We start from the raw sequence: 26,546 nt of genomic DNA, 5'->3' as shown, positions 1-26,546 counted from the left end.
AATTTCAAAAGCAATACTAAATAAATATTTTATCGCGATATTTATCTAATTATCAATGAAAATTTGAATTACAAAAGGCATTAAATAAAATAAAATTAAAAAAATGAAATAAATGACATTGCCACCATCCAATTAGTAAGATGTTTTTTCTTGGCATTTATACAATCGCGATGGCAATCCAATAAGTTTTTTAGATAGTTTCGTCGTTGTTTTGATTTTTGATTATTTTCACTATTTTTTAGTTTACTTTTAAGATAAAGTTAAGTTTTTGCTCTAGTGACCATCGCTTCATTTATTATTCGTTTATGCGTCATCTTTTTCCTCTTACATCCAAATCTCCGTGTTTACTCATTGAAAGGAAACATTCTTCTGTATGGAGACGTGTTATTGCTCCTAGTTGATTATGGTTGTCTTATAAAAAGAACTTTTATCGAATTTATTGTGAAATTAACTATGGATTGATTTAAATTTATATCGACTTTTGATTAAAGAAGTATTTTTAAAGAATGGAATGTTTGGTGCACGAGGGCTGGCTTATAAAGTCACCACCCGAGAAAAGGATTGTTAAAGCGGTATGTAAATATATGACTCATGATTTGGAAATCTGGATAATTTTTAGTAACTCATTTTTTTTAATGCCTGTGCCAAGTACCTATTTAAGTGTTTTCTTAATGTAGCTTTCATTTTTCATCTTAAATTATAGTTTTCGAGGAATTGAATGAAATATTCAATGCTTTTTTTAAAAGAAATATAAATAAGGCTTTAAAATGTTGATTTTAAACTAGGGTTTAAAATGTTACTGTGTATCGTTATGAATGATTGGTACAAAAATAATGAATTTTTAATATAATATTAAAAAATAAACTATATTATTATCCTCTTAATTTGTGTCATAAAAAAAGCATGCATGAATATTGGGTCCTTGAGAGCAAATTAAAGAGGTTACTATTGTAGAAACTACATCTTGAATCTAATATACTAATGTTTGACAACATTCTACTTTATTAGTGTATAACATCTGCAGTATAACTGAAATTCTTAAAATAAATTTGGTAAAAGACATTTCTGTAGAGTCACAAGTTATTGGAAAGATATGATTTTTTATAGAGTAACAGAGACTTTTACTTGGCGCATGTAAATTCAACGAAACAAGAAGGCCATCACCCCAGATAAACAAAAACATGTCATTTAGATATATTGTTTAATTTACTTTTATTGGAAAAGTACCCCTAAAAATATATAACAAATTTGTTTTAGGTATTATTAATTAAATGAACTTTCTTCAAACATTAGTTTAGAAGAATTATTATAAAGTAGGTAGATGTCTGTATTGTGATCTGTAACAGAATAATCTCCAAGTCTTGGCAACTTCCCGCAGGAAGATAAAATTATAAAAACATCATAAAAAGGGACCAACGCGAAGGGTATAACTCATAGCCACCTCCAAGCAGACCTCTACATGTAAAAATGTTCCTGTTTAATACCCGTTTGGCTCACTGGCGATTGTAGTTGGCGTGGCAGATCATGATACGAAATATCCCCCAAATCTGATTAGATGAGTTTAAATTGTTAACAGAGTGATTTTTATGAGTAACTTTTTTTGTTTACACTAATTCGTTCGATTTTCTAAAATATTTTATATTTAAACAGTTTTGAATACAATTGTAGTGATAGTTTCAATTCTTTCAAGCTATATTATTGATGTTTGTCAGTGCACTGGTTTGGTAAGTTACACATTTTATGAGAGTTAGATAATATTATGGTTATAATCTGTAGAGCAGAATCAAACAAACCTTTCTTTAGTCTTGAAGAATGCAATCAAAGTTTCATAAACTTTTTTTAAGATAATTTTTATTTATAAATTAGTTCATTGTCATTAATGTTTATTTTCCTATTTGAGTATTTCACCATATTTTGAGTATTTATTAGGTAAATCAAAAACTTTCTGTACATAATTATAAAACTTGTTATGTGTGCTAAAGATAGCTCCTTGTAAAATAATTTTTGATAATTATTTATTATTTTTGTTCATTTGATGTAATAATGATTGAAACATTTTAAAGTATTAGGGTGTTCAGACTTTTTAATCAATTTAAACTGTGTGGTATTAAATGACAAAATGCAAAATTTATCCTAGTTTCTAATTTAAAAAGTCAAGTTTTCAGATCTGTTCGACCACTTTTGTTCAAATATTGTATTTTGACATTTTGAATGAATATAATTTAAAAAGATGTAAAGATTTGTATACTTTATATTTTGAAATTTTTTTGACCATTATTAATGAAATTGAAAGTAATAAATAATCATTAAAAATTATTTCTTACACGAAATTATCTTTGAATTGGAGAGTTTTATGATTGCGTGCAGAAAGTTCTTAATGTCCTTTTAATGTTTCCGAGATATGGTGAAATTTGCAAGAAGTTAAATCGTTCGATTGCATGAACTTTTGACCGCTTTCCTGACTAACTACTGAAGCCATATTTTGTAATCCTCCATGTTTTTAAAACTAAGAATCCAAATTTGTCGAAAAAAGGTTCATCCAGAGAAAGTACGTTTTTGTGTTTCATTTTATGACTTAAAATATTGTCTCCACAAATTAACATGCTTGTGATTAATCCTTTGAAATATCAAGATATATTTTTCTAATTGTAAAAATAACCTTGAAAAAATATGGGAAAGGAATTCTGTTCTTCACAAGAAATAAAGCAATGTAGTTATTGTAGCAAGCTGTTGCTGAGTCTGCAAAATTGAAGAAAAAATAAGGAAGATTTTTAAAAAGAACTGAAAATTTTGCAACAACAATTCAGGGGTCGTGGAGTCAGTATTTGGGTTTAAGCGATAATAATGACTGATTATATACTACTAATATATCAAAAATAATTTTTCATTTGTTGCTTTTTATAATATTATTATAAACTTCCAAATTCTTTCTGTATATTAGTTATTTTAGTATTTGTGTAAGCTTACTGTATTTTGAATGATTTGCAATTTCATTATATTTATTTCATTGAATGCTGATTTTTTTTGCTTTGGACTTTCTCTACTTCCTGTTAGTTAATTTTTTTTATCTAGACAAATGGATCAATTTGTTATAATTATGACTCACACAACTAAAAATTGCATTTAAGGAAAACTGAAACACTTTCATATTTTTATCTTTCTCATTTATGTGAATACAATTGTTTAATCAACAATTATAACTGTTCCAACCATTATGGGCTAATATCTGTCTATCTATGGGCAATTCTGCAGCAATGTAAATGATCAAAATTTTAAATTTAATCAAAGGTATCGTTTTCAAGATAAAAAACTGAAGTTTTAAAAATACAGTACAGAACCCGTTATCCGGAAATCAGAAAACCGGAAAACCAAAAAACCGGAACGAAATTCGATAAATTTTCCCGCCATTTTTTTAAAAAAAATTTTTTTTTTCCTCCTGGGATTTTTCTTTCTTTTTTGAAAGATACCTTACCATCATTTTGGAAATAATCATTAGTGTACTACTCCATCGTTTTTTCTTCTTTTTAAGATTATTTCCAAAAAAAATTATTTTTTTAGTTGGGTTTAACAATAAAAAAATGGCTTTTTGTAGCGATTCAGAAAACCGGAAAAATCAGTTCTCCGGAATAGCAAGGGTCCCGATCGTTCCGGATAATCGATTCCCTACTGTACCAACTTTTAACTTATTAATTTGTTTTTAATAAGCTATTGGCTGTTAAATGAAGGGCTACATCATTTGTAATTTTTAACCACGTTAAGTAAATCTCAAACCGGTACAGTTTTTTTTTTTTTTTTTTTAAAATTCACTCTAATAATAGAAAATGGAATAAATAATAATTAAAGTAAACTGTTTCAGAACAGGTTATCTTGCTCAAAAGTGTAGAAATATTTCACATTTTGATTTACAAAAAAATTTCCAAGATGTACCTTTGATATTTTAGTCCCAGCACCAAAATACATAATTAATTGTACCGTGCCAAAAAGATTTAACATAATAAAATTATTTTTTGTGTTTAAAGCAAGATTCTGAGCGAGGGCGCCAGCAGAATAATATTAAAGGGGTGCTGCAAGATGCATTTCTTCATTGTTAACAAGATATTTTAAAAAGAGTATGAATTTCTGTACTTGCAAATTTTGCCACGAGAAACTGTATTGATGGCGCTAGTGTAGCTACTGACTTTGAAACACAAATAACTACAAACAGTAGTTTCGTATACTAACGTGTTTGTGCACGCTTAACATTGGTATTTATTGTGTTGATGAAATTTTACAGTTGTGAGAAGTCAGTTTGTGTTATACACCTTTGTTAAACTAAGTAACTAATAGAAAATATTATTTATATTTTATTAAATGGAATTTAAAAAAATAACTTAGATATCTGCCAAGTTTGTGCATGCTCAATGTGCATAAGAAAAGAATCTAAGATGAGTCAGAATTCATTGAAAAAGTTGTAAACAGATTTGGACAGCAAACAAGACGATTACAATTCTTGTTTGATTAATTAATTCTTTATGTATCAATAATTACTTAAATATTTGTTTTTGAATAAAAATATTTTTAATAAAATTTTTTTATAACAGAATTGTTTTTCTGTATCTCTTTAATTATTTAGAAAAAAAAAGCCAGGGGGGGAGGGTTCAAGTGCACCCCGCTGCTGGCGCCCTTGATTCTAAATCTCATTTGTTAAGTCTATTTTGATTTAAAAAAATTATTTTTATTGTAAATTAATAATTAATTATTTTTACCTTCCACACCGTTTTTCTTTTCGTTGCATTTTTTTTCCATCTATTTTGATCTCATATTTTGCTTTTTCTTCATGAAATGAAGTGAAATATGAATAGAAATCATCTAAATATTCTTTTAGGTTAAGTTAAAATAATATGTTTCTCCTCAATAACTTAATGGAATCTGATTAACTAGGCTGTACCTAGTTATTTATATTATGAACTTAAAATTGGTCAATGAAAATTTATTTATTTTATTTTAACTATTTTATTTATTAATTTTTTGAGGTAAGCAACAAAATTGTAATTTCTTGAGAAATAGCTCAACTTAATTTAGAACATTTTAAGCCCATCATTTTGCTTAAAAGAGCTTGAGAAGTGCTTGTATTTGAAGCAAAACCTTTTTTCGGAATGTTCTGTTGATATATATCAGGGGTCTGTCCAGACATTTTGTGAAAGGTCCGTTTTTCGTGAAATTGTGAAAAAATTACTCTCATTCTTTCAACCAGGGTCCGCTTTTATGAATTTGTGCAAATAGGGTCCGTTATTGCAAAAAAGAACTTTTTCAAAAAGTTTTTAAATTGTAAAGACATACAAGATTATGCTCAACACTGTAAAATTATAATTAAAAAAATTAAATTTTGAAAAATAAACAACAATTGCTGCTTCTAAATTAGAGATGCAACATACAAATATTTGGTATTTAGCCTATACTGCTGAACGCAGAATATTAATTTCGGACGAATAATGGAAGAATCGTCTGCCGAAGACAAAACTTAATTCGTTTACATCCATCTTTCTTGTTTTCTGCCCTGGAAAGGGTTTATTCGATTAACAAAATAATAATGAAGATAAACAAATTTGTGAAGGGTCCGATTAAAAGAAAAATCATTTTGTGAAGGGTCCGTTTTTAAGTTAAAATATTTTGTGAAGGGTCCGTTTTTATGAAAAGATATTTTGTGAAGGGTCCGTTAACGGACCCAAATTTCTTCTAAACAGACCCCTGTATATATATATATATTTTTTTTTTGTGAATTCACCCGTATTCTGAAACTGTTCTTTATGCTTATACATGAATGCTTGCTATGCATTCAAATGTAAGTACCAATTGCCAATGCAAGCAGAGACATAGTTGTGGCTTACAGCAGTGGGGGCTAACTAAGTTTTTGCTCATCTTATATACCCTATAATGTATATAAATGATATAATGTCAAAATTATGGGGACATTTCTGGATTGTTATAAGTTTAGATTCCTTAAAAACTAAATTCAATCATTTAATTTTACATTGAATACGATTTCACAACTTTAAATCAGCCTAACCAGGCAATGTGAAAACGCTCATTCCGTTTGGTTAAAAATTGAACAGTATAGTTTCTATTACACTTTGATGATTGTTATTGATTGAGTGATAAGTATGGTTGAGTAATAAGTATTTATTTCTTTTTGTCTTGTTTATTTGCAAAAAATAATTTTTAAAATAATGCATGCAATGTAAACTACAATAATAATACACAACCTATTCAGTTTTTACATAAATGGATAAAAATTTGATGTTGTTATTGATCCTTCAATTATTAAGTGAGACTGGGAAAAAGAGAAAAATTTCTGGAATTCCCTTTTAATTATTTTTCATAAATTTGATGCATCTCTAAGGCTATATCCAGGGACATGAGTTCTTTCTTGTCCCCTGATAGCTATGCCACTAAATACAAGTAAAAGGTTTATCAATAATATCATCTACTTTGATGCATCAAATACAGTAGATTGAAAAAATTGTACAAAACTATAATTTAATTTTATGCTGGTGATAAATATAGCAATAAAATTAACATTTTACCTGTTCAAAAAGATCTTTATTTTTCAAAGAAAAAGTGTTACAGGCTGATAATTATTGTAAAAAAGTGTTAGTTCCTCCTCTTTTAATGTACAGTAACATATTTTTCAATGGATATTTCTTTATTGTATTCAAAAAAATTGAATTTTTTGATAAATTTTTTCTTCTATTGTATTTACAAAAAAGTAGGAAAAATTTTTAGCGACAGTTATTAATTTTTTTTATTCCAAGATTTTTAAAATTATTAGATTTAAGGAAATAATGCTTATAATACGAGTATTAATTATTGTAACAAAATGTTAGTTCCTCCTCTTTTAATGTACAGTAACATATTTTTCAATGGATATTTCTTTATTGTATTCAAAAAAATTGAATTTTTTGATACATTTTTTCTTCTATTGTATTTACAAAAAAGTAGGAAAAGTTTTTAGCGACAGTTATTAATTTTTTTTATTCCAAGATTTTTAAAATTATTAGATTTAAGGAAATAATGCTTATAATAGGAGTTGTATTTACATTGTTGTTAATGTACTAAGTTTCACAAGATGGAAAACGTTATAAAAGATATTGATCCACCTATTCTGTCGTGCAATTGAAAAAACAATGTAGCCTCACTGTAAATTTCGAGAAAAGTGACTTGATAACTATTTTTTTTCTATTCCTAATGCTATGAATGCTAAAATAGAATTTAAAGAAAGCTGATAAAACAAAATTTGATTTTGAAAAAAAAAATCTTTTGCAATAAGTAGCTTATCATGCAAAAATGCCAAGTACAGTTATGTCCCGATTATCTAAGTTAATGTGAACCACAACTAACACTGATAACCGAAAAACTTGGTTCAAGCAAAGAGTGTTAAAAAGGAAACAAAAATAGTCGGTATAAATTTTATATGTTTAAACTAAACTCAGTGGTGCGACAGCCCATAGAAGGCCAAGGCCTTTTGTGCCCATCTCAGTTTTCTTGACCTTGGGCTCTGGGGTGCAGGAGCAGTGGTCATATTTAACAGGTCATATTTAACAAATACAAAATTTATGCGAGTACACCACATACAATTCATATTATAATTAAAAGGTTCACTTAAAAACACTGAAAGAGCATACTTTACGAGAATTAATGAGTTTTTAGTTAAAAAAAAGTCCTTAATCGCTTTTTGTTTTACATTACTTTGGCCATTCCCCCCCCCCCCCCCCCCNCCCCCCCCCCCCCCGATATAACAGGAAGGCTGGTGTCGCCTCTGTTGTTCTATATATTCAATAGCACGTTCGATAGCTTTTGGTCCATCTGTAGGAGAGATTTTTGTATGTTGATTTTCATTGTCACTGTCTTCATCATCTTCACTAGATTCATTTTCATTAACGATCGTTTCATCGGATCGAGTTGTTGGATTTCGTTTTCCTGAGTGTTTGAAAGATGAAATATCAGTTTCTTTTTCTGGTAGTATTTTTAAAAATAAAACATAAACTGGAACAAAAGAAATCCTTGAAATATTTGATTGCTCGGTTAAAGCGGAAACTCAGATAATCGGGACTCTACTATACATAAAATTCTCAATTTTAAATTTTTAGTAGCTTGCATTGATTTTTCTATTGTGCGTAAGTATTTCAACAGAAAATAGAGGACAATTAAAATTTTAAGAATCTATTTAATGGGAAAAAATAATATTTTTAGTATTAAAAAAAATTAAAGTAATTTTCAGTATTTATAATTGTTATCATTAACTTAAACTTATAACCAACCTGAAGAATTTACGTAAGACACCAAGTAAAAAATTTCAAATTAATAATATATCATATTTTTCAAGTTAAGAACTGTTTAGAATTCGTTATTCAAATGTCAGCTTCAAAATTCAATGAAGTTGATATTTAAATTCCAAACAAATTCACAGTTTTGTCAATTAGTAAATGACTACTCATTTTTTGCTTTATTGTAATTTATGGCCGACACCAACAGTTAAATTAATTTAATTTGAACTTATCAGTTTTCATAAAACAAATTATTTTTTGATTGGTTAGAATGTACATACTAAATATTTTATACAAAAATTAGATGATTTTAAATTTAACTCATATTTTAAAAGAGATCTTTTCTAAGGAATTTGTGCTCATTTTTTATGTCTGCCACCATGGATTTACCCATTTGTAATTTTGAGGAATGCATGTCATTTATGTAATAGTCTTATCAAGACCTTTTTTCAAACTCTGATAATATAGTATTTATCCTTCTGTTGAATATTTAGTTATTGTTTACAATTCCTCGGGAAAGTATAAAATATTTCTCATATTTCGTACTTTGCCTAAAAACTTCTGGCTGTGCCTAGGCATTTTATACTTTGTGCGGCAATTGTCATATGTATATCTTTTCTGGGTATTTTTTTAAAAATTTTTTTATGAAGTTTAAGATGTGATTTCCTGTTTCTTCTTTTCGGATTTTTCTTGTTATGATGTTCTCATCGGCTTCATGGCAGGTATTAATTTATTTTGATTTATATTTTCTTCAAATATTTTTCTGGTTATAACATTAAACAGCTTTGCACTATTGTGTCTCGAAATTGTATACGTTTTACTTTTTTTTTAATTTTTTTTTTAGTTTTCAATTTTGTTGCATTATGTCTCTTAAAACTGTTTATGGATTGTGTGTGAAAAGGCAGCATGGCCGAGCAGGAGAAATAAACAGGCATGCCGAAGCGAAATAAAAGTTTCTATTAAGTAATCATTGTATGATAGCAAGAAAACAAACCAAAATCGAAGTGGGTCTCTCTCCAAAGCTAGGGAAAATCTTGCAAAAAAATCCCAATGAACTTTAAATCACATGCAAAAAAGGAAAGCGTTAGTTATTATAATTTATCCATTAAATAGTTTAAGGAAATAATGTTGTTCTCACAGTTAGTAAAGGGAAAACTTTAAAATGTTAATTCATACATACTTTAGTCCAAAAATAGAATGAGAAAAATATAAAGTAAATAATTAAGTGAGAGAAAGCGTTTAATTTTGAATAACGCATATATATAGAGAGAGAGAGGTTGTACTTTGGTATATTGAGCCAGAATTGAAAGCACACGTTGTGAAAATAGTAAATTAAAAAAAAAGAAAAATTAACAATTTTTTGAAGAGTTTTAAAATGACTGCTCCGTCTGAGCGTTAGAACAGTTCTGAGATTAGGGTGGTGGCACTGCTGTTGTGCGAGGATGTGTATTCCCATATATGTTTTTCTTAATTTTCTTCGGGTTTTTTCTTTTCTTTTCTTTATGTTCTTTTTGTATTTATTTATTATGTTATATATATAACCAATCTTCTAGGTCTTATTTTATATTAAAAGAAAAACGAAAGGAGTCAGACCCACGCCATTAAGTATTAAATTATTTTCTCTATTTTTGTTTAAAATTTATATTACGTACTTCAATTTCTGAATTTAAATTAATATCATTTGCACTAACACTCCTTTTTATATTCTTTTTATATTTTTTAAATCCAAAAATCCCTTTTATTTGATTTAAATCCGATTGTATTCATTTAAATCAGAATTTTTTTTTTAAAAAAAATACTTTTAATAACTTAAGTTTATAATATGTTAAATTTTATACCTAACCCGTAGTTATTATTAATGATGAATCGTAACAATACATTGCAAGCATTAAAAAATTTTTAACATTAAGTACTGTTTGTAGAACATTAAATTCTGTTGTATTCGAAAATAATTAAATCTCGAGAAGTCGATAGGTTCGCTTGTTTGATCGTATTATGCTTATGAATGAGAAAAAAAATGACTAAAAAGAAGCGTTTTCACGTCACAAGTCTGTTTTTAATACATTGTTTTGTAATCATAAACAAAAATAATATAACTCATCGAACTGGAGTTAATATTCCAAAGAATTTGTTTTTCAATAAGCGAATACGAAGATATAATTTAAAATCTTACTAATATTACGCAAAGTAATCTTTCAATGAATCGATCATTTTATACAATAATTACTATTCATTTGCAGATTTCTTAGAAATTTCGGGCTGTACACAGCAATAATGAATGTTTTTTTTTTTTTCAGTACTGTTATTTGTTGAGAAAATTAACTGTGTTGATGATTTTGCCTCGCTGCTAAAAATAGTTTCAGTCCCTCAGACATTTTTGTTTTCTTAACTACAATTTTGTTTTGATAACTGAAGTTCTCAATGAATACCGCTGAGTATTTCTGAAAGAGATGGAGAGCATTCTATGGTTATCTTTGTATAAGTGGTTGCCATGGCATTGTAGTTACTCTTGTAATCTAATCTTTAATGTTTTATCTGAAGAATCTAGTTATTGATAAGAATTTTTATTGGAACATATGAATGATTATATTTTAATTTGAAGTTCTAAAGAGGCTATTCAAAGGTTTGCTTTAAAATAAAGTTTAGTTACAATGCTATAAATAATTTTATAGAGTTGATTTTGAAAATATTGAATTTTGAAATTCATTTTTCGCGTCGAAATATTTCTAAGGAATCGATTCAATTGTGAATTAACTCTTAATTGGTTTGCTTTGTTCAGGTAAATACGGGCTCCACTCTCCAGAGGCCATTCCACACAGACTCTAATGAACTTTTTTCGTTCCGTTTTCACTTCAGATCTAGTTTAAAATACTATTAAACTTCTGAACATTAAGTGCGTGTACGTAGTACTATTTATTTGTTGGGTGTAATATTGTTTGCTATACTGCTCAACTTCGTTTTGCCGGCCGATTGTGCCATGCATTCAATTCAGCCATCAACCACTCGATGAATGAATTCTAAATTTTATATCGGGAACTTGTTCATCCTTGCTCTTCGATTGGACAAGTAAAATTAGATATCTGACTGGTTTAAATATCTTGGTAATAATTTTTGGTTTTCAAATTGAACAATTACTTTAAGAAATTTTGCTTTTTACTTTTGCTCATTACTTAGGATGCAACTCTGTTTACATCAAATAGTACTAAATAACGTTCGTTTGGTAAGAAAGCGGATTGTGATTTTTTTCCCTTTTAAATAACTTAACATTAAGGAATAAACTTAACATTAAGAAAACTTAATGAAACAATTATTTTGAAATGAAAAAACTTTCAAGTCAATCATTACTCAAAATTTGAAACTCGTCATTCTAGGTTTATTTCATTTTAAATTATCTCACATTTTTAAATATTGATCAAACTATTCTTTGGAATTGAGATTATTTAACGAACCGGATGTAAATGAACGAACGTAAAGTGTTAAATCTCTTAATGCTACCTATTTTACTTTTTGTGTGTATAAACTTTTGAAATGAGTACAATGAATATGTATTCTTTTATAATTTGTTGCTTAGTTAACAATCTAATAATAAGTAAAAGCAATTATAATTGTTTTCGTAATTATATTTATTAAAATTAATACAGTGAAACATCCAGGAAAGACAAGCTGTCTATTTACGAATACTTTTGGGAGACACGCAATTCCGTAGACACACTGTGTGTTGAACCTTTAGGAAAGATCGTCAAAACCTCTTCCGGGGACTGGGCGAATGCGGGAAAGATCAAATAAGAAATTACGAAAAAAAAAATATATAAACAAAACAAATAGAATTCAAATGTGTTCAAAATATTGTTCTTTTTGACGATCTCTAGTTGTATTTAGAATGCACTAAAGACGATGCCATCCATGATTTATCTGTAGAAAATAAAATTTAATCACATAAATAAGTTATTTTCGAAAAACTAAGCATCCCAAACGAACAAATGTCTTCTCATTTTTTAAAAGCAAACTAATTTCTATGATATAAAATTAAATGCAAACTTGAAACAGAATTGCAATTGTTTGTTCATTTAAAATTCTATTATTCATATTTGATAAATTTGTTTTTCAACATAATTTTATCAGTAGGGGTCATTTTTTATGGACGCTAAATTTTATTCATTGATCCGTTTTTCATGACACCCTCACAAGTTGCTATTCAGCACCAAGAAAATCACGTAGGACCTTCGATAAGAATGGATATAACTCACAATTGCTTCATAATAATTTTTGATTCTTAACAATAAACGAATATCAAAGAGTTGATATGATTCTAATTTTGCATGAAGTACAAAATGTGGGTTGCTGCGTAGTCAGGAGAGTGATCAAAAGTTTGGGTCCTTTAATGGTAATTTAACTTTTAGTGCTTTTTTCTATATCTTGGAAACTTTTAGCACTAGATTATGAAACTCATTTATCCGGCCAGGATAGCCTGGTCGGTAGGACGTTGGGCCCATGTTCAAGAGGTCGCGAGTTTGTTCGATCCCTGCCCTATGCAAAAGACTCCCCATGTAGTAAATGGTTGCTCGTTAAATCTGTAGCGTCAATAAAGTCCTCCGAGTTCTCATAACAAATCAATACTTCTGGGGGTACTGAATTGGAGATTAATCGTTCTCTGATTCCGGTTAAAATTACGAACTGTGGATGTATGAATAAATCAGCCCTTTGAAACGGGCTGTCACGTGCGTGTGTTTACTTAAGTCGTATTTTTGGCCATAGCTGGCTCCACTGAAAAACAAGAAGCGCACCGTAAATTAGCTTGGTTTCACCGAGCAGCCTGGCTGGTATAATAACGAGTGGCATTAGAAAAAACTCATTTATCCGCAGATGATTCCATAATTTTTAATGATTAATTAGAATCATTCATTATATTATTTAATAATGATGAAAAAAATTTTATTGTAAGGCATGCAGATTTTTATTTCATCAGAACTATGTAGCTTTAAAGCACATACAAAATCGGGTGACTGGTTCCTGAAAAATAAAAATTTAAAGTTTCGGTTTTTCCGAAATTTAATAATTAGGAAACTGTTCGACCTATTTTGTCTAAATTTCATATTTTAAAAAGGTGTAAAAAAATTTTTTTTATCTTTTAAATGGATCGAAAAAATGCATGTTATTCATTTGCCAGTTCCAACTCTTTCTTTTTGCATCAGACTTTGCTTATAACACCTTTGATTCATTAAAATTGCTACCTAATATCGAGTTCGACTTAGTATAATTGCTTCTCTCCGGCTCTTGTACAGAGACTAAATCTTTATGATTTATATAAATTATTATAATTATTTGTGAAACAGTTTTGAAGTAAGCGCCTGCTACTTTGTTAAACAAAACTTTTGTTTATGCTTTTCTGTTTCTTTTATTTACTGTATTTTGAAACGTGAGCCAAAACAAGTTCATCTAAATATTTTGATTATACTGAAACTACGACTGGTTTTTATCGCAATCGCAGAGTGTGTGCTTTTGTCCACGCAGGTTTGTATACTCATTTAATGAGTATCACATGGCGTCTCATTCTGCAAGCACGGGGTGTGGTCAAAGGAAATGGACGAGCGGTTTATCAGAAGGGTATAATAACTATTTATCCAGCCTAAAGTCCGAAGATTTATCGCTTTTCAGTAAATTTGCAAACATCACCCGAAGAGGAAAGAACAATTTTTCCAAGAATAAACATTCGTCAATATTTTTGTAATTAAGCCTGGGAAGCTGTGCTATATTCATTCATTTCATGTTGGGCCAGAAGTGTTAGTTTTCTATCAGTTTTAAATGAAAATTGTTTGTTTCCAAATTTGATTAAAAATTTGCTGAGATATTCTTCAAAATATTGTTATTTCACAGGTGAGTAAACCTTTGGAATTTATTGTAGTTGTTGACAGTGTTCTGCGTAATTTTATTTTAATGAAGATTTTGAATTACATATTCATGTTACTTGTGTCTTTTGTGATGGAACATTTTTTTCTCTAACAGCTATAAAATAGGGATTGCAAATCAGAATTTATGCATTTACAAGTTGCCATAACGGACTCGCCGCTTTGAGGCCCCACTTTCAATCTTCTGACTTCGGTAGTTTTTCTCTATAACCTAATATCTTCTTTGCAGATTCGTATGGCTTCTGTAACAGTGATTGCATTCTTCAAAAAGAAAGTAACATAACATTTCAGTGTAAGAATTTGCGACCTCTTGATTATTTTTATTACCTCATACAATGGGTTAAAAATATGTGAGTCATTATACTGATTTTAAGTGTGCGAACTCGTCGCTATATGCCTCCCCATTGATTAATTTCATAACTTTTTGGAAAGGGGAAAAAAACAATATTGAAACAATGTTTAAATGCGCATGTACATGTTTTTTTTTCTTTTTCTTCTTCCTATATTTGTGTCATTCTGTTAAAATTACTCAGAAACCTATCATTGATGTTAATTCTGTCTGACCGTCGTCATTTGCATTTCGCTTTTTACAAAATGTATCTTTTTTTTAATTTTTACCATTGGTTTCGTTTTGTACATATTTTTTATTCATAAATAGTTAAAAGTTGTTAGTAAAATTATGGATTATTATCAAAAGTAACATTTTGCTTGATAGAGATGAGAAACCTATCTAAAAGACGTATAAATTGATGGATAATAATAATGAAAAGGCATAAAACTAAAACATAGTGTCTAAAGGCATATCATGTGGTATTTGTTAATTTTTCAAGGTCATTGATTTAAATTAAAAAGTAATTTTTGATGACCCATAAATTGCATGTTTCATTTGAACCTAGAAATGTTTATAAAATAAGCAATAATGCAATTTTAGTGAAAAAATTCAGTCATTTGTAGGATAGAAAATGACAGAAATGAAACTAAGTGACTTGAACCAAACTCATCAGTTCATTTTGAATGAAATCGTGGATTATGCAATCAAATGACAGTCTGAATTTGAATTAAATGTTAACTAGATTGAGTCAGTATCAAATGAATGATTGAATGAAAATGTCTGTTTTAATATGCAACTCTGTATGATGATTTCAAAATATTAAAACAAGCTTTTTAGATTTGCCACATGATAGATAAATATTTAGTTTTTCCATAAATATTTATTTCTCCACCCTATAATTTATTTATGATTCTGAATTTATTTTTTCTTTCGTTCTTATCTTATTTATTGTTAACTTCCTCTCCATGTAACTTCCTTAAATAATCTAGTTATACATCCTGTTTTCTCTCTCTCTCTTTATAATTGTCATTATTTATTATTATCTACTCAGACAGATTTTCCCAGTAAAGCTTTCTTATTCCTAAAATAGTAGATTCATATTTTATAGTTTACTACCTACATCAAATTTCTGAACTATTTTTACCAAATTATATATTTTTAAACAAATAAAGGAAATGAAAGTAATTTTTTTACAGAATTTTTATAATAGTAATTTTTTTTTTTTTTAAGTATTATACTTGTAATCATCTCACAACTAATTTACATGTAAACATCACACCTTATTTTCTGGATAAAATAAAATATGTTTATGTGCAATGATTTACTTTTTGTTGTTATTTATTTACCAGTTCTTGATACATTTTAACTGAATGAATTACTAAGTATAAATAATATTACTTTATTTTAAATATCATTATTATTATGACATGCATTTTAAAGATCTTTTTCCAAATACTTCTAATAGTTTTCTTTTATTGCAATTTAGTTTCACATCAACTCAGGTTTTTGACATGACAAGCATCAAAAACTGATAGTAAATAATAATTATAGTTTTGGGCTGAAGACACTATAATCCTATTTTGTTATTTTTTTTATTATTTATTTATTTATTTTCTGAGATCTCTCATTTCTTCAAAATATTTTAGCTAGATTAACTAAAATCTTTACATACCTATTATTTTTATTTTCCTATTATTGAAATGAAAAAAAAAATTTTTTTTTTGTTAAGAGCTTGCTAAGTTTTTGATGAATTTGCAAGTTTCATTCCTACATTAAATTCCAATTATGACATTGAAAAAGTTTATAATTGCAAACATTTTAAAGGAGAATAATTAAATGAATACATTTTAATACAGCAGAATTTTGAGCTAATTGTACTTTTTTATAAAATTTAACTTTTAAAAGAAAGTTTCCTATTACCTTGTGTCTAATGGAAATTGTGATATAAGTATTAGAATGTTTAAAGTTTTTCTAGAATGCATTATTCGAGGAAATTTACAAGTTTTTCTTCCGGCTGATTTTTTATTAGAAAATTGTAGTTTATATTTCAAATCTAATTTTGTAATAAAAGGGTTTCTACATTTTCTTTATTATTTTAATTTTATGCAGAGTTTTTAAATTTAGTATATTATATAAGAATTGGTTTGAGCATTCATGCTTAACAATATTTGATTATAAAAAGTATATGAATAGGTTTGGTGTGTAGTTTTTAGTTTAGCGCTAATTAAATTTACTTTTAATATTTTTATAATATTTTATGTAATTATAAGATCAATCATCTTTACTATATTATATTACATAAAATATTGAACTACAGTTACTGTAATTTAATAAGTTTTTTAAATTTGTTATTTTTTCCAATTGTTGCTTTTTAGTTTTCACTTATTTAAAAATAAACAATTGATATGTTAAATAGCTTGGAAATTAAGACTGCCATATAAACTAGACTATAAACTGTTTAAAAATTTTTTTTTAATATTTGCTAATTCTTTTTGAAAATGCATTTCTTCTACATGGGTCGGAGTTATGGGATGCTTTTCTCCACAATTTTTTCCACTATCGTAGAAATTTGCCATCTCTGATTAGTGAATATCTCACTGTGTATTTAAAGAATTTTTTTTTTTGCAGAAGTGGCGTCAAAGATGGTTTGTCTTGCGTCATTCAGGTCTTCTTCCTGGACAATTTATTCTTGAATATTTTACCGATAACACTTGTAAAAAACTGAAGGGTAGAATCGACTTAGACCAATGTGACCAAGTAATTTTCCAAAATTTCTATATTCAATGTGATATTCTTAAAATATGTAATTGAATTTCTTTTTATCCCTTCTGTATTTCATGTGTAAACTAAAAATACAGTAATAAATTGAAGGTCAGTGTGTGCTGCAGCACACTATGCATATGATCTATTTTCGGCAAAGCTTTTGTTATTTTTTTTTTAAAAAAAGGAGTGTAAAATTATTCTAAATGGAGTTTGTTCAATCTCTAAGTAGCTTAACTGGATTGACAGCATTTTCAGCAGTTTCCTACAGAAAGAAAAAATATTATTTAAAAATTGGCTTTGGAAATATGTAAATGACTTTGTCAATTCTGTAATTTTAATTATATGCCATGAACAAGGAGCTCACTAATTACACACCAATAGGTATTGCTTTGTTAAAAAATTTCTGATAATTTGTTTTTACATCAGAAAATGTAAAGTGGTAGCGAGTAAATCTTAAATATCTGTTTATTTGAGAAATAATTGTTTTATTTCATTCATGACAGGTACCAGATATTAATGTCAAAAAAAGTATACATGGCTAGTATCTACCAATTTTTTTGAAGTGCTAAGGAAAATAGGAGTTTTAAGTACTTAATGGGAAGTAATTAATACTGAATAGGAAAATGATGGATTATTTTCCTTTTTTAGTTGTTTTGCTATCATTTGACATATTTTTCGAAATTATAGTCATGCTTGAAAATATTAGGTGATCTTTATGTCTCCTTAAACATGTAAATGGCAATTTTTAGTTTTATTTGTTTTTTTACCCATCTACATTTTCCTTTTAAATTTAATAAAAATTTTTGCAAAATTTAAAAGTGTTTCAGTTTTAAACTTTCAGAGATTTAAAATTTTGGTGTTATTTGTATGAGTTTTATGAATTAATATTTATATTACATCTAGCAGTGGTGTTTAACCACTTTTTGATAGTAGGTCAGACAAACTGAAAAATATGATGGTGGGTGGTAGCTAACATTTACATAATTTTGTAATCCGAAAATTCCAAGAAGTAGTTAAATTCTATTTAAAGTAATATGAACGATTTCAGATGTATAACTAATTTTTTGCTTCTGTGTAGTTAATAAAAATATGTATTTATTAAAATAAAACTTACATACATGAAAAAAAATAGAATTTTCATTTATCCCTAAAGTTAACTTTTAACTGTTTTTCAAATATCCAAATTTGCTAATTAATTAGTATCCAATTAGTGGGATTATTTAATGTCGCTGAAATTTTAAAATTGTAATTTTTTTTATTTATTGAATTATCTTTTCAATTTTTTAACTTTTTCCTAGTTTATTTGTAAAGGAAATTGCATTTCACTTTAAGCATTGTCACAAACAAAACTTGCAAAACATTCTTTGAAACATGCCTCAAATATTTTAGAACTAACATGAGTAAAAATAGAGAGTCTTTCTATAGTGACGTGCCCTGGTCCATGTATAACTTTACTAAAATTTAATTTAAAATGTTTTGTACAATAAGGCTATGAAATCAAATTTTCTATTTTATTTCTATTCTGTTATTATTAATAATTCTTCCTCCTACTTATTCAAGGTTGATGCTGGTATCTCATTCGACAGCAAAAGAACGAGCTATCAACATATGTTTGATCTTAGGACACCTAAAAGAACATATTATCTGGTCGCTGAAACTGAAGCAGAGATGAATAAATGGGTGGAGTGCATATGCTCTGTTTGTGAATTGAAAATCCACATGGAAGAAGGTATGATTTTAAAATACTTATTTGTAATGAATATTTAAAACTGTAACTTGCCTTACTTTTCACTGCGCATAATCTTTGTTATCATTTTTTCTTTATAAATGTGTGTTTAAGTTTATTCATGATCAAAAGTATAGTGGAACCTCACTACTCCTAACTAATTTGCGCTTAGATAAATTTAGATAATCCAGAATTTTAGATAACCCAAACAGGCAACCTGTTTGGATTCCCCGAAGTTAGGATTATCTAAAATTCCTATTGTAATTGATGTTTCGCACAATTTTTATTGACATTGTTGACGGTAATATTCCAGTCGTAGTACATACTGATGTATCAGGATTTGGGTATTTATTTTTTAAGGTGATATAGAGGTGAGTTTTAAACTTTCAAACATTTAAATTTTGTCACCACATTGTTTTAAAAGTTAAAAAAAATCAAAAGCATTGGCAAATTATCTTTTGACGTTGTGACGCCAGGCTTATTCATGTGATAAAATTACAACACATGTGAATGATAGTATATTTTAGGGTATTTTTTTACAATTTGTATTCACATAAATTTAAAACCCATATTTGGAATAAAACATTATTGATTTATCTCAGCACAAATCTGTGTTATTTACCCACTTAAATATACACTGTTTATGACTTTTTAATTATAACTATACATTTGAACTAGTATTGGAGGAGAATATGTGACTTTATATAATCTTTGCATTTCACAAAATCTGCAACTTAATGAAAATCTATAGTTTGTTTTGATATTGAAGTATTAACAATTAATAAAGTAGTTTTTTTCATAGCTTGTTTATGAATGAATATTTTTTCAAATATTCTTTTTATTTATAATTTTTGAGAAGTAGCATCGGTTCTGATTATACAGAATGGCAGATTATTAGAGCAAAAAATGTGGGGTTCTACTGTATTTAGAAAGTTTATGACCAAAAATGTGGTTGATGTACTAAATTTTTGATTATTTATTCAAATCTAAGTTAGTGTTGTGCCACATACTGATGTTGTGTATTATTTATGCTATTATTTATGGCTTAGAGCTTAAGATTATGCTAATTTATGGTATTGTTACAGCTGTATATCTTTTAGTTATTTTATTTCTGATAATTCTGTTTCTCCCGGCACCGCTTAAATACTACAAAAATAGACACTTTTTCTTTTATGCCAGAAATATTTTGTGAAATTTAAAAATGAATGAAGTTAAGAACTTTTCTCCTAATATATGTCTTTTTTATGTCATAGATTTTCTTGTGCCTCAAGATTCAAGTACTTCATCAAACAACAACAATGTAACAACTCAACCCGTTTCATCCAACTCTTACCATTCTAAAAACTCTTCTAATCCTTATATTCCAATAAGTGAATGCCATACTGGAAAACCTATACTGAATGGTTTAACAAATGACTTATCTGTTCAAGGAAACCCTAGTTCTTCTGTTAATAATTTTGGATGTTCTGATTTACCTAAAGATCCACCACCACCACCTCCAAAAATAGACTTGTCCTTAATAGCAGATGAATTTTATGATCATCCCAAACCCTTGGGAACTGGCAGTAACAACCTCAATACATCCACATCTGACATTGATGTAGACGATACTTACAAAGTTCCTGTTCAGTCAAAATCTGATTTAACACACATTTACAACAATGATGTATTTAATACTTTGCCTCCTAAGGTGAATTGGAATACTTATCCTGAAGGATCTTGCCCTCCTGCCAGTAGTACAGTACCCAGAAGAAAATCAAGTACTAAGGAAGAAGTGAATGTATACGATGTTGTTCCTTCTTTTCATGGTTCTATTAAAGATATTAAGCCCCAACCTAGAAAGGTTCAAACTTTAGCGAGCCATTTTGAAAATCTAAATTTGCAGTCTTCTGTTGAAGAGGCTTCAAATGAAAATGACTCAATTTATGTGAATCAAGCGAGTAGTGTACCTCCGAGGCCTCCCAAACCTTCCAAACTGAGAGAGAGGCACAGGTATGAGAATTTTGAACTTCCATTTCAAGCACAAAAAGAGGACAAACATATTTATGATGTTCCACCCTCTACCAAGAGCTCAAATGCTGAAGCCCCTCTTCCTAAAAATGACAACAGTGAAAATCCTTCAGCGGATTCTTCAACAGTTAAAGAATCCACTATGGATGATACATATGACTTCCCCAAGTTTCGTACTGAAGAGGATATCAATATTCCTGTACCCCTCTCGCAAAATACTGGCACGTCACAAAGGACTAGACGCCATGCCTATACTAATGCTCCACCTGGCCTTTTCAATAGTAAAGATTTGATATTTAACTACGAATACAGGCCAAGTTTGATGACTACTGATGGTTATTTAAGTGGTGATGCAATGAAAAATGTGCAGTCAAGTAGTGATGCTGCCACCCCACCTAGCCCATCAGCAATAGGTGCTTATGCTAATGTACCTACTAGTCCAACACTCTCCTCTAACTTTCTCAGTGAATTGCCTCCTGCCGTTAACAGAGAATTGAAGCCAAAGCGTAACATCAATAATGAGGATAAAGGTAATAACTTTTTGTGATTTATTTTGTAAAAGAAACTATATTGTATCATGAAATTTTATTCTGTTGAATTCTGGGTGTGTTTTTAGAAATATCTCTTCCTGTAAGATAATAAAAATTTTGGAATACAGTCAAGGGCTATTTTTGTATGACCCTCCCCCCATTAGAGGGACCCTTCCATTCTAACGACTGATGCATTAAGTCGCGTTTGCTGTTCCATACATGCGCTGTTATTTTCAAACGTAGTTTGCAACCGAAATTTAGTCATTTGATGTAGAATTAGTTTCAAAGAAATTTTTTAAACCCTTATTTTCTTTGATGTTACCAGACAATGAATATGAATATGAATGTCTCCTTTGAATGAATGAAGAATGATACAAATCCTTATGTAGGTGGTCGTAATTTATAATCTTTGTAGTATTCTTTTCATGCAAATAAATTTATCAATCATACTTATTTTGTTTAAAATTTTTTTTTTTTTAATGTTTGTCTCCTTGTGCGGTATATTTTTGAGATAAAACATGCATTCGTAGTTATTTTGATGTATGTTATCTATTGAAAGGTGCAGTTCAAGCGCAGCATATTAATTTTTAATGCATTTTTCACCCATTAAGTAATATTTTAAATTATACTTTTGTGTTTATATTAACATAAGAAAAAAGTTCTGTTATTACTAATTTTTTTGTTAATTCCCAAGTTCTTATTGAAGTAAAGTAACATTCTGTTAAAATGTGTCAAATGTTAATTTAGCTATGAGTTAATAGTAAGTGTGCTTTGGTATAACAACCTCATGTTATAACGCCTGTTTTTGCTCGGACCACGAGTATCGTTAAATCGAGTGTATCATGCTAACGACATTGAGGAAAATGTTTTAGGTGATGAAATATTAATATTTCTGACAGCCAGAATGACATATTATTGTATCTTTGAATTGTTAATAATTAAGTGTGTTATGTAATAGTTCAATTTACTTACCTCATGCTTGTGCTTAGTTGAAACATGTAAAAGTCTACAAATTAGTGCATTTATTGTTGGCAACAGCAAGCACTAGAACTAAATTAAACAAAAAGAGTTTCTCCAACCCAATGGCATTTCTAAGTTGTTAGATATAACCAGTTGTTCCTAGATCATTCTAAAAAAAATTTTAATAAAAATAAAGAATTTACTTAAAATTTTTATTATAAAAACTCAGATGTCTTGAATCCATTATTGGCTTGATGTTGATGTGAAGACTTATTTATCCTTTTAAAAATAAAGGTTTGTAATACCTTCCTAACTGCTTTTTCTTTCAACACCTATTTATTGTTTTAGGATCATTCAGCTTTTTAACTCTGCAGCCACCCCCTGTATGTCGATCCAGAACAAAAGCAGATAAAAGAAGTTTTAGAAAAACAAGGTATGTATTTTTTTCTCTAAACAATTAAATGTATAATCTATTTTATCATCTTTGGAATATTTAATGTTTTATTCATTGCCTGTGTGTAAATCGTTGTAAAACTTGATCTAATTCCTTTCCCTCCTGATTCATTATTTGTGTAACAATTATATATCAAAGTTTATTTTAATCATTGTATTTTTCAGTATTTATTATTTTTATTTCTTTTTTCTTTTTAATATGATCTTGATTTTTACTGACTTTAATGGTTCTCAAATGTATTTATGAAAGTAGCAGAGCATTTTTTCTTATTTCTATGTTGTGCTTCTGTTAATGTGCAGCAAAGTGAGTGACAAATGAGACTTTTAAGGGATGTTTAATGAAATTTTATATTAGGAAGAGTGGGTGAAATTTATAGATATGTTATGCCAGAATTACTATGTTTTTTTAATTTTAGAATGATGCAATTACCATTTAGTTAAATAGCTATTATTATTATTAAAAAAATTTAAAAAAAAAACACTAGTTTTTTATTTATTCATTTATTTTCTTAAAATTTTTATAAATTCTTTACATTTGCCAAGTATATATTCTTCTAGGTCATAATTTATAGTTTACTTTAGTGTCATATAACATAAAAAGAAAAAAAATAGCTAAAAAATACTTTTAATTTTTTTTTTATTGTTTTAGATATAATTCAATATGTTTTTACATCATCACAAAAATTTATGATACACTGCCAACTGCATTTTGAATCGATTTAAGTGTCAACTTTCTTTGTACAATTAACTTAATCACGAGCATTTTTGTATAGGTATTAGTTTTAGAAGGCATTAATTAATATCAATGCATCTTTTTAGAGCTGCGCCTAGTCCTACTCCTGTCTCCTTAAATGGCATGCCACCCGTACCCAATAGATTTCGACATCAGCCTGAAATGTCAGCAACATCCGATGATGAAGTTTCCAATTCAAGTGGCAGTCGCAGAAATTCTTCAAATGATGATCAAGTAAATACTCTTGTGTTATTTTTTGCATGTTTAATTAGATTTGCTTTTTTGATCTTTTATTATCAATTTTAGGATGCATAGCATATTTAAGTCTAAATACATATTATTTTCTAATGTTAGATATTTTCTTTAAATTATTTCTTAATAGACACTATTCACCAATAATTCATCGGAAAATATTCGTTTTAAATTTTTAAAAAAGTTAGTAAATATTATACTCTAAATAATTTTTAAACTGTTTTTTTGCATGAAAAAATCAGCCTCTCTTTTCATGTTATTCAATAAAATATTGGAGTGTATATAGCCAAAAAATTTTCATTCAAATCTGCTTTAATTGCACAATGTCCGGAGTTTTAAATGAAACTGGATCATTTTTTTTACAATTATGCTAGACAATTAAAATTGCCTCAATTTTATATTTTTTTCAGTTACCGTTTCTTTTTAATTTTATTACATTTATTTGTCTTTTACTGTTTGGTGATCCTGTTTGAAATTGAGTTAAATGATTGTTTCCATTTTTTTAAACACTTTATAGCCACTTTAATCTCATGAGCTACTAAATTTTACATTCAATCAATGTATCTAAATGCAATTATTTCTATTTAGGTAAGGCATTTTTTCTCTGCTCCCACTAAGAAGGACGAAATACAGTATTTGGATCTTGATCTAGATTCTGAACCATCGCCCAGCCCTAAAACTCCCGAGAGACTGTCCGCCTCCACCGTTTACAAGAAGGTTGATTTTGTGAAAACTAAAGCTTTTAATGAAATGCGCCAGAATGTTGAAGAATCTTACAGGAAATCTCAATGACATCCTGTTTAATTTTATTTTTATTGTGTTAAGGTGGACATACAGCCATAATATAAAAAACTATTATATTTATTTGAATATACCTAGTCTTATAATTATTGTAAATTTTGTCACACCAAGGTTTTGTTGCTTGACATTTGATGTTTAATTTTAATGCATTTTGGTAATGACTTGAATTATAGTGCCTTTTGCAGGTTTTTATATAAGTTTTCATTATAAAATATAAAAAAGCTTTTATTTGCTTCTCATTAAAGTTAGTGCCTCTTCCAGCATTTAAGTTTTGAAAGATTTCAAAATTATGTTATAATGTTAGATAATTTTTGTTTCGTTATGATTTTTATATTTATTATATGAGATTTTATATCTCTTTCCCACTTAATTACTTATGTAGTCCTTTTTTTTAAAAAAAAAATAATGAAAGTTATTGTGGATTTGTAAAATATTATGTTTGCATTAAGTCTTTAAAATTGATTCATACTATTTTTCTGGTATGTTGGTCTTATACAAAAAGTTTAGAGAAATTAAGTGCATTTTAATTGGTTTCTTGAGAGAAAAGTACGGTCTGTGATAAAAAGTATGATTTGTTTCATAATATACGGTCTTTAAATTTTACATATTTAATCAATTCATCGATAATTTCTATTATGTATAGTTTTCTTTGACTTATACTTTAATACAAAAATTTATGCTTATCTATCAATTTATATGTAACAGTTTAGCTTTAATAATTTAAATTTGAATAGAATAATTTATTTTTTTAAATTTTAATGATCACAAATTATTTTTTATAATCTGTGGTTTAGTCTAAGGCCTGTTATTTGATGTATCAACATCAAATTCAAAAGAGTAAACTGATTCCTGAATTGGTACAATGAAATCTTATATCGAGCTACAAAATATCCACAACTGATTGAAACTTTTTTACTGCAAAATCCCCGAGAAAGCACTAAAAGTTTTAATATTTAAGAATGTATATTGCATTGTTCTGGCTACAACATTAAGCATTCAAACCTCCTTTAATGACTACCTCTAAACAACGGCAACATCCAAAGAACTGCTTTATGTTTATAGAATTAAATGTCTACTATTGGATTAACATTAGGGTGAACCTCTGAACAACGATTTCCAAACAACGATCACCTATTGTTAGTATGAATTTTTGATCTTTTTTTTTCTTCACTATTTCATCTTCAGCCTGCAATAATTTTAATTGATCACTACTAAATCTATTTTTCCTTAACCAACATCACATTCCAGTTATTGAAAAATATCAATTTTTAATCTTACATGTGGAAGTCAATCATAGGTATAAAATTAAATTTCAATTCTATCTTCTACATCTAACCTTTCATGTGTGGATTGCTTAAATTAACTAAATCTTGTTCCAGCCTAGCATTTACATTGGACTTACAATTCCTGATGCATCATCAGTCAGCATTCAATTCAGACTTAACACTGAATTCTCTTTAAAACATCAGACTAAAAATTTGAAAAAAGACTTTAGTTAATGCATAAGCGAAATATGAGTGGTTATCGCAAATGAAAATCCCTTGCATTGAAGAATAAAATCAAAGATGATGAAACAGTAATGAGCGCATGAAAATTAGTTAGGATAGAATGATGATATTTTTTTAAGAAGAGATAAAAGGTTGTTTTAAATTAGGAAAATGGTGAGCATGTTAAAAGATATTACAATTCTTTACATGTGTTTTGTATCTGAATTGAAAAAAAAAAAGTGAAATTGTGAACAAAAACGATTTTACAATTTAAAAAAAATAATAAAGGGA

The 26,546-nt window shown here is 28.1% G+C and overlaps 1 protein-coding gene across 3 annotated transcripts; it reads left to right on the top strand.

Annotated features, from left to right (window-relative positions):
• The first annotated feature begins 142 nt into the window (after positions 1-142).
• On the top strand, positions 143-26,546 carry LOC107441189 (daughter of sevenless). 3 transcript variants are annotated; one of them, XM_016054351.3, is made up of 7 exons: positions 143-572; positions 17,169-17,297; positions 18,864-19,032; positions 20,283-21,569; positions 22,878-22,962; positions 23,802-23,949; positions 24,556-26,546. In XM_016054351.3, exons 1-7 carry the CDS (start codon positions 507-509, stop codon positions 24,757-24,759), a joined length of 2,088 nt encoding a protein of 695 aa, XP_015909837.2. In that variant the 5' UTR covers positions 143-506; the 3' UTR covers positions 24,760-26,546. The 3 variants fall into 3 exon arrangements, with proteins under 3 accessions (XP_015909837.2, XP_015909838.2, XP_071036340.1); XM_016054352.4 differs by lacking the exon at positions 143-572 and adding an exon at positions 13,940-14,177; XM_071180239.1 differs by lacking the exon at positions 143-572 and adding an exon at positions 14,307-14,501.

The sequence above is a fragment of the Parasteatoda tepidariorum genome, chromosome 4 (assembly GCF_043381705.1).
Source record: "Parasteatoda tepidariorum isolate YZ-2023 chromosome 4, CAS_Ptep_4.0, whole genome shotgun sequence".
NCBI lineage: Eukaryota > Metazoa > Arthropoda > Arachnida > Araneae > Theridiidae > Parasteatoda > Parasteatoda tepidariorum.
This window is presented reverse-complemented; position numbering and strand designations above follow the sequence as displayed.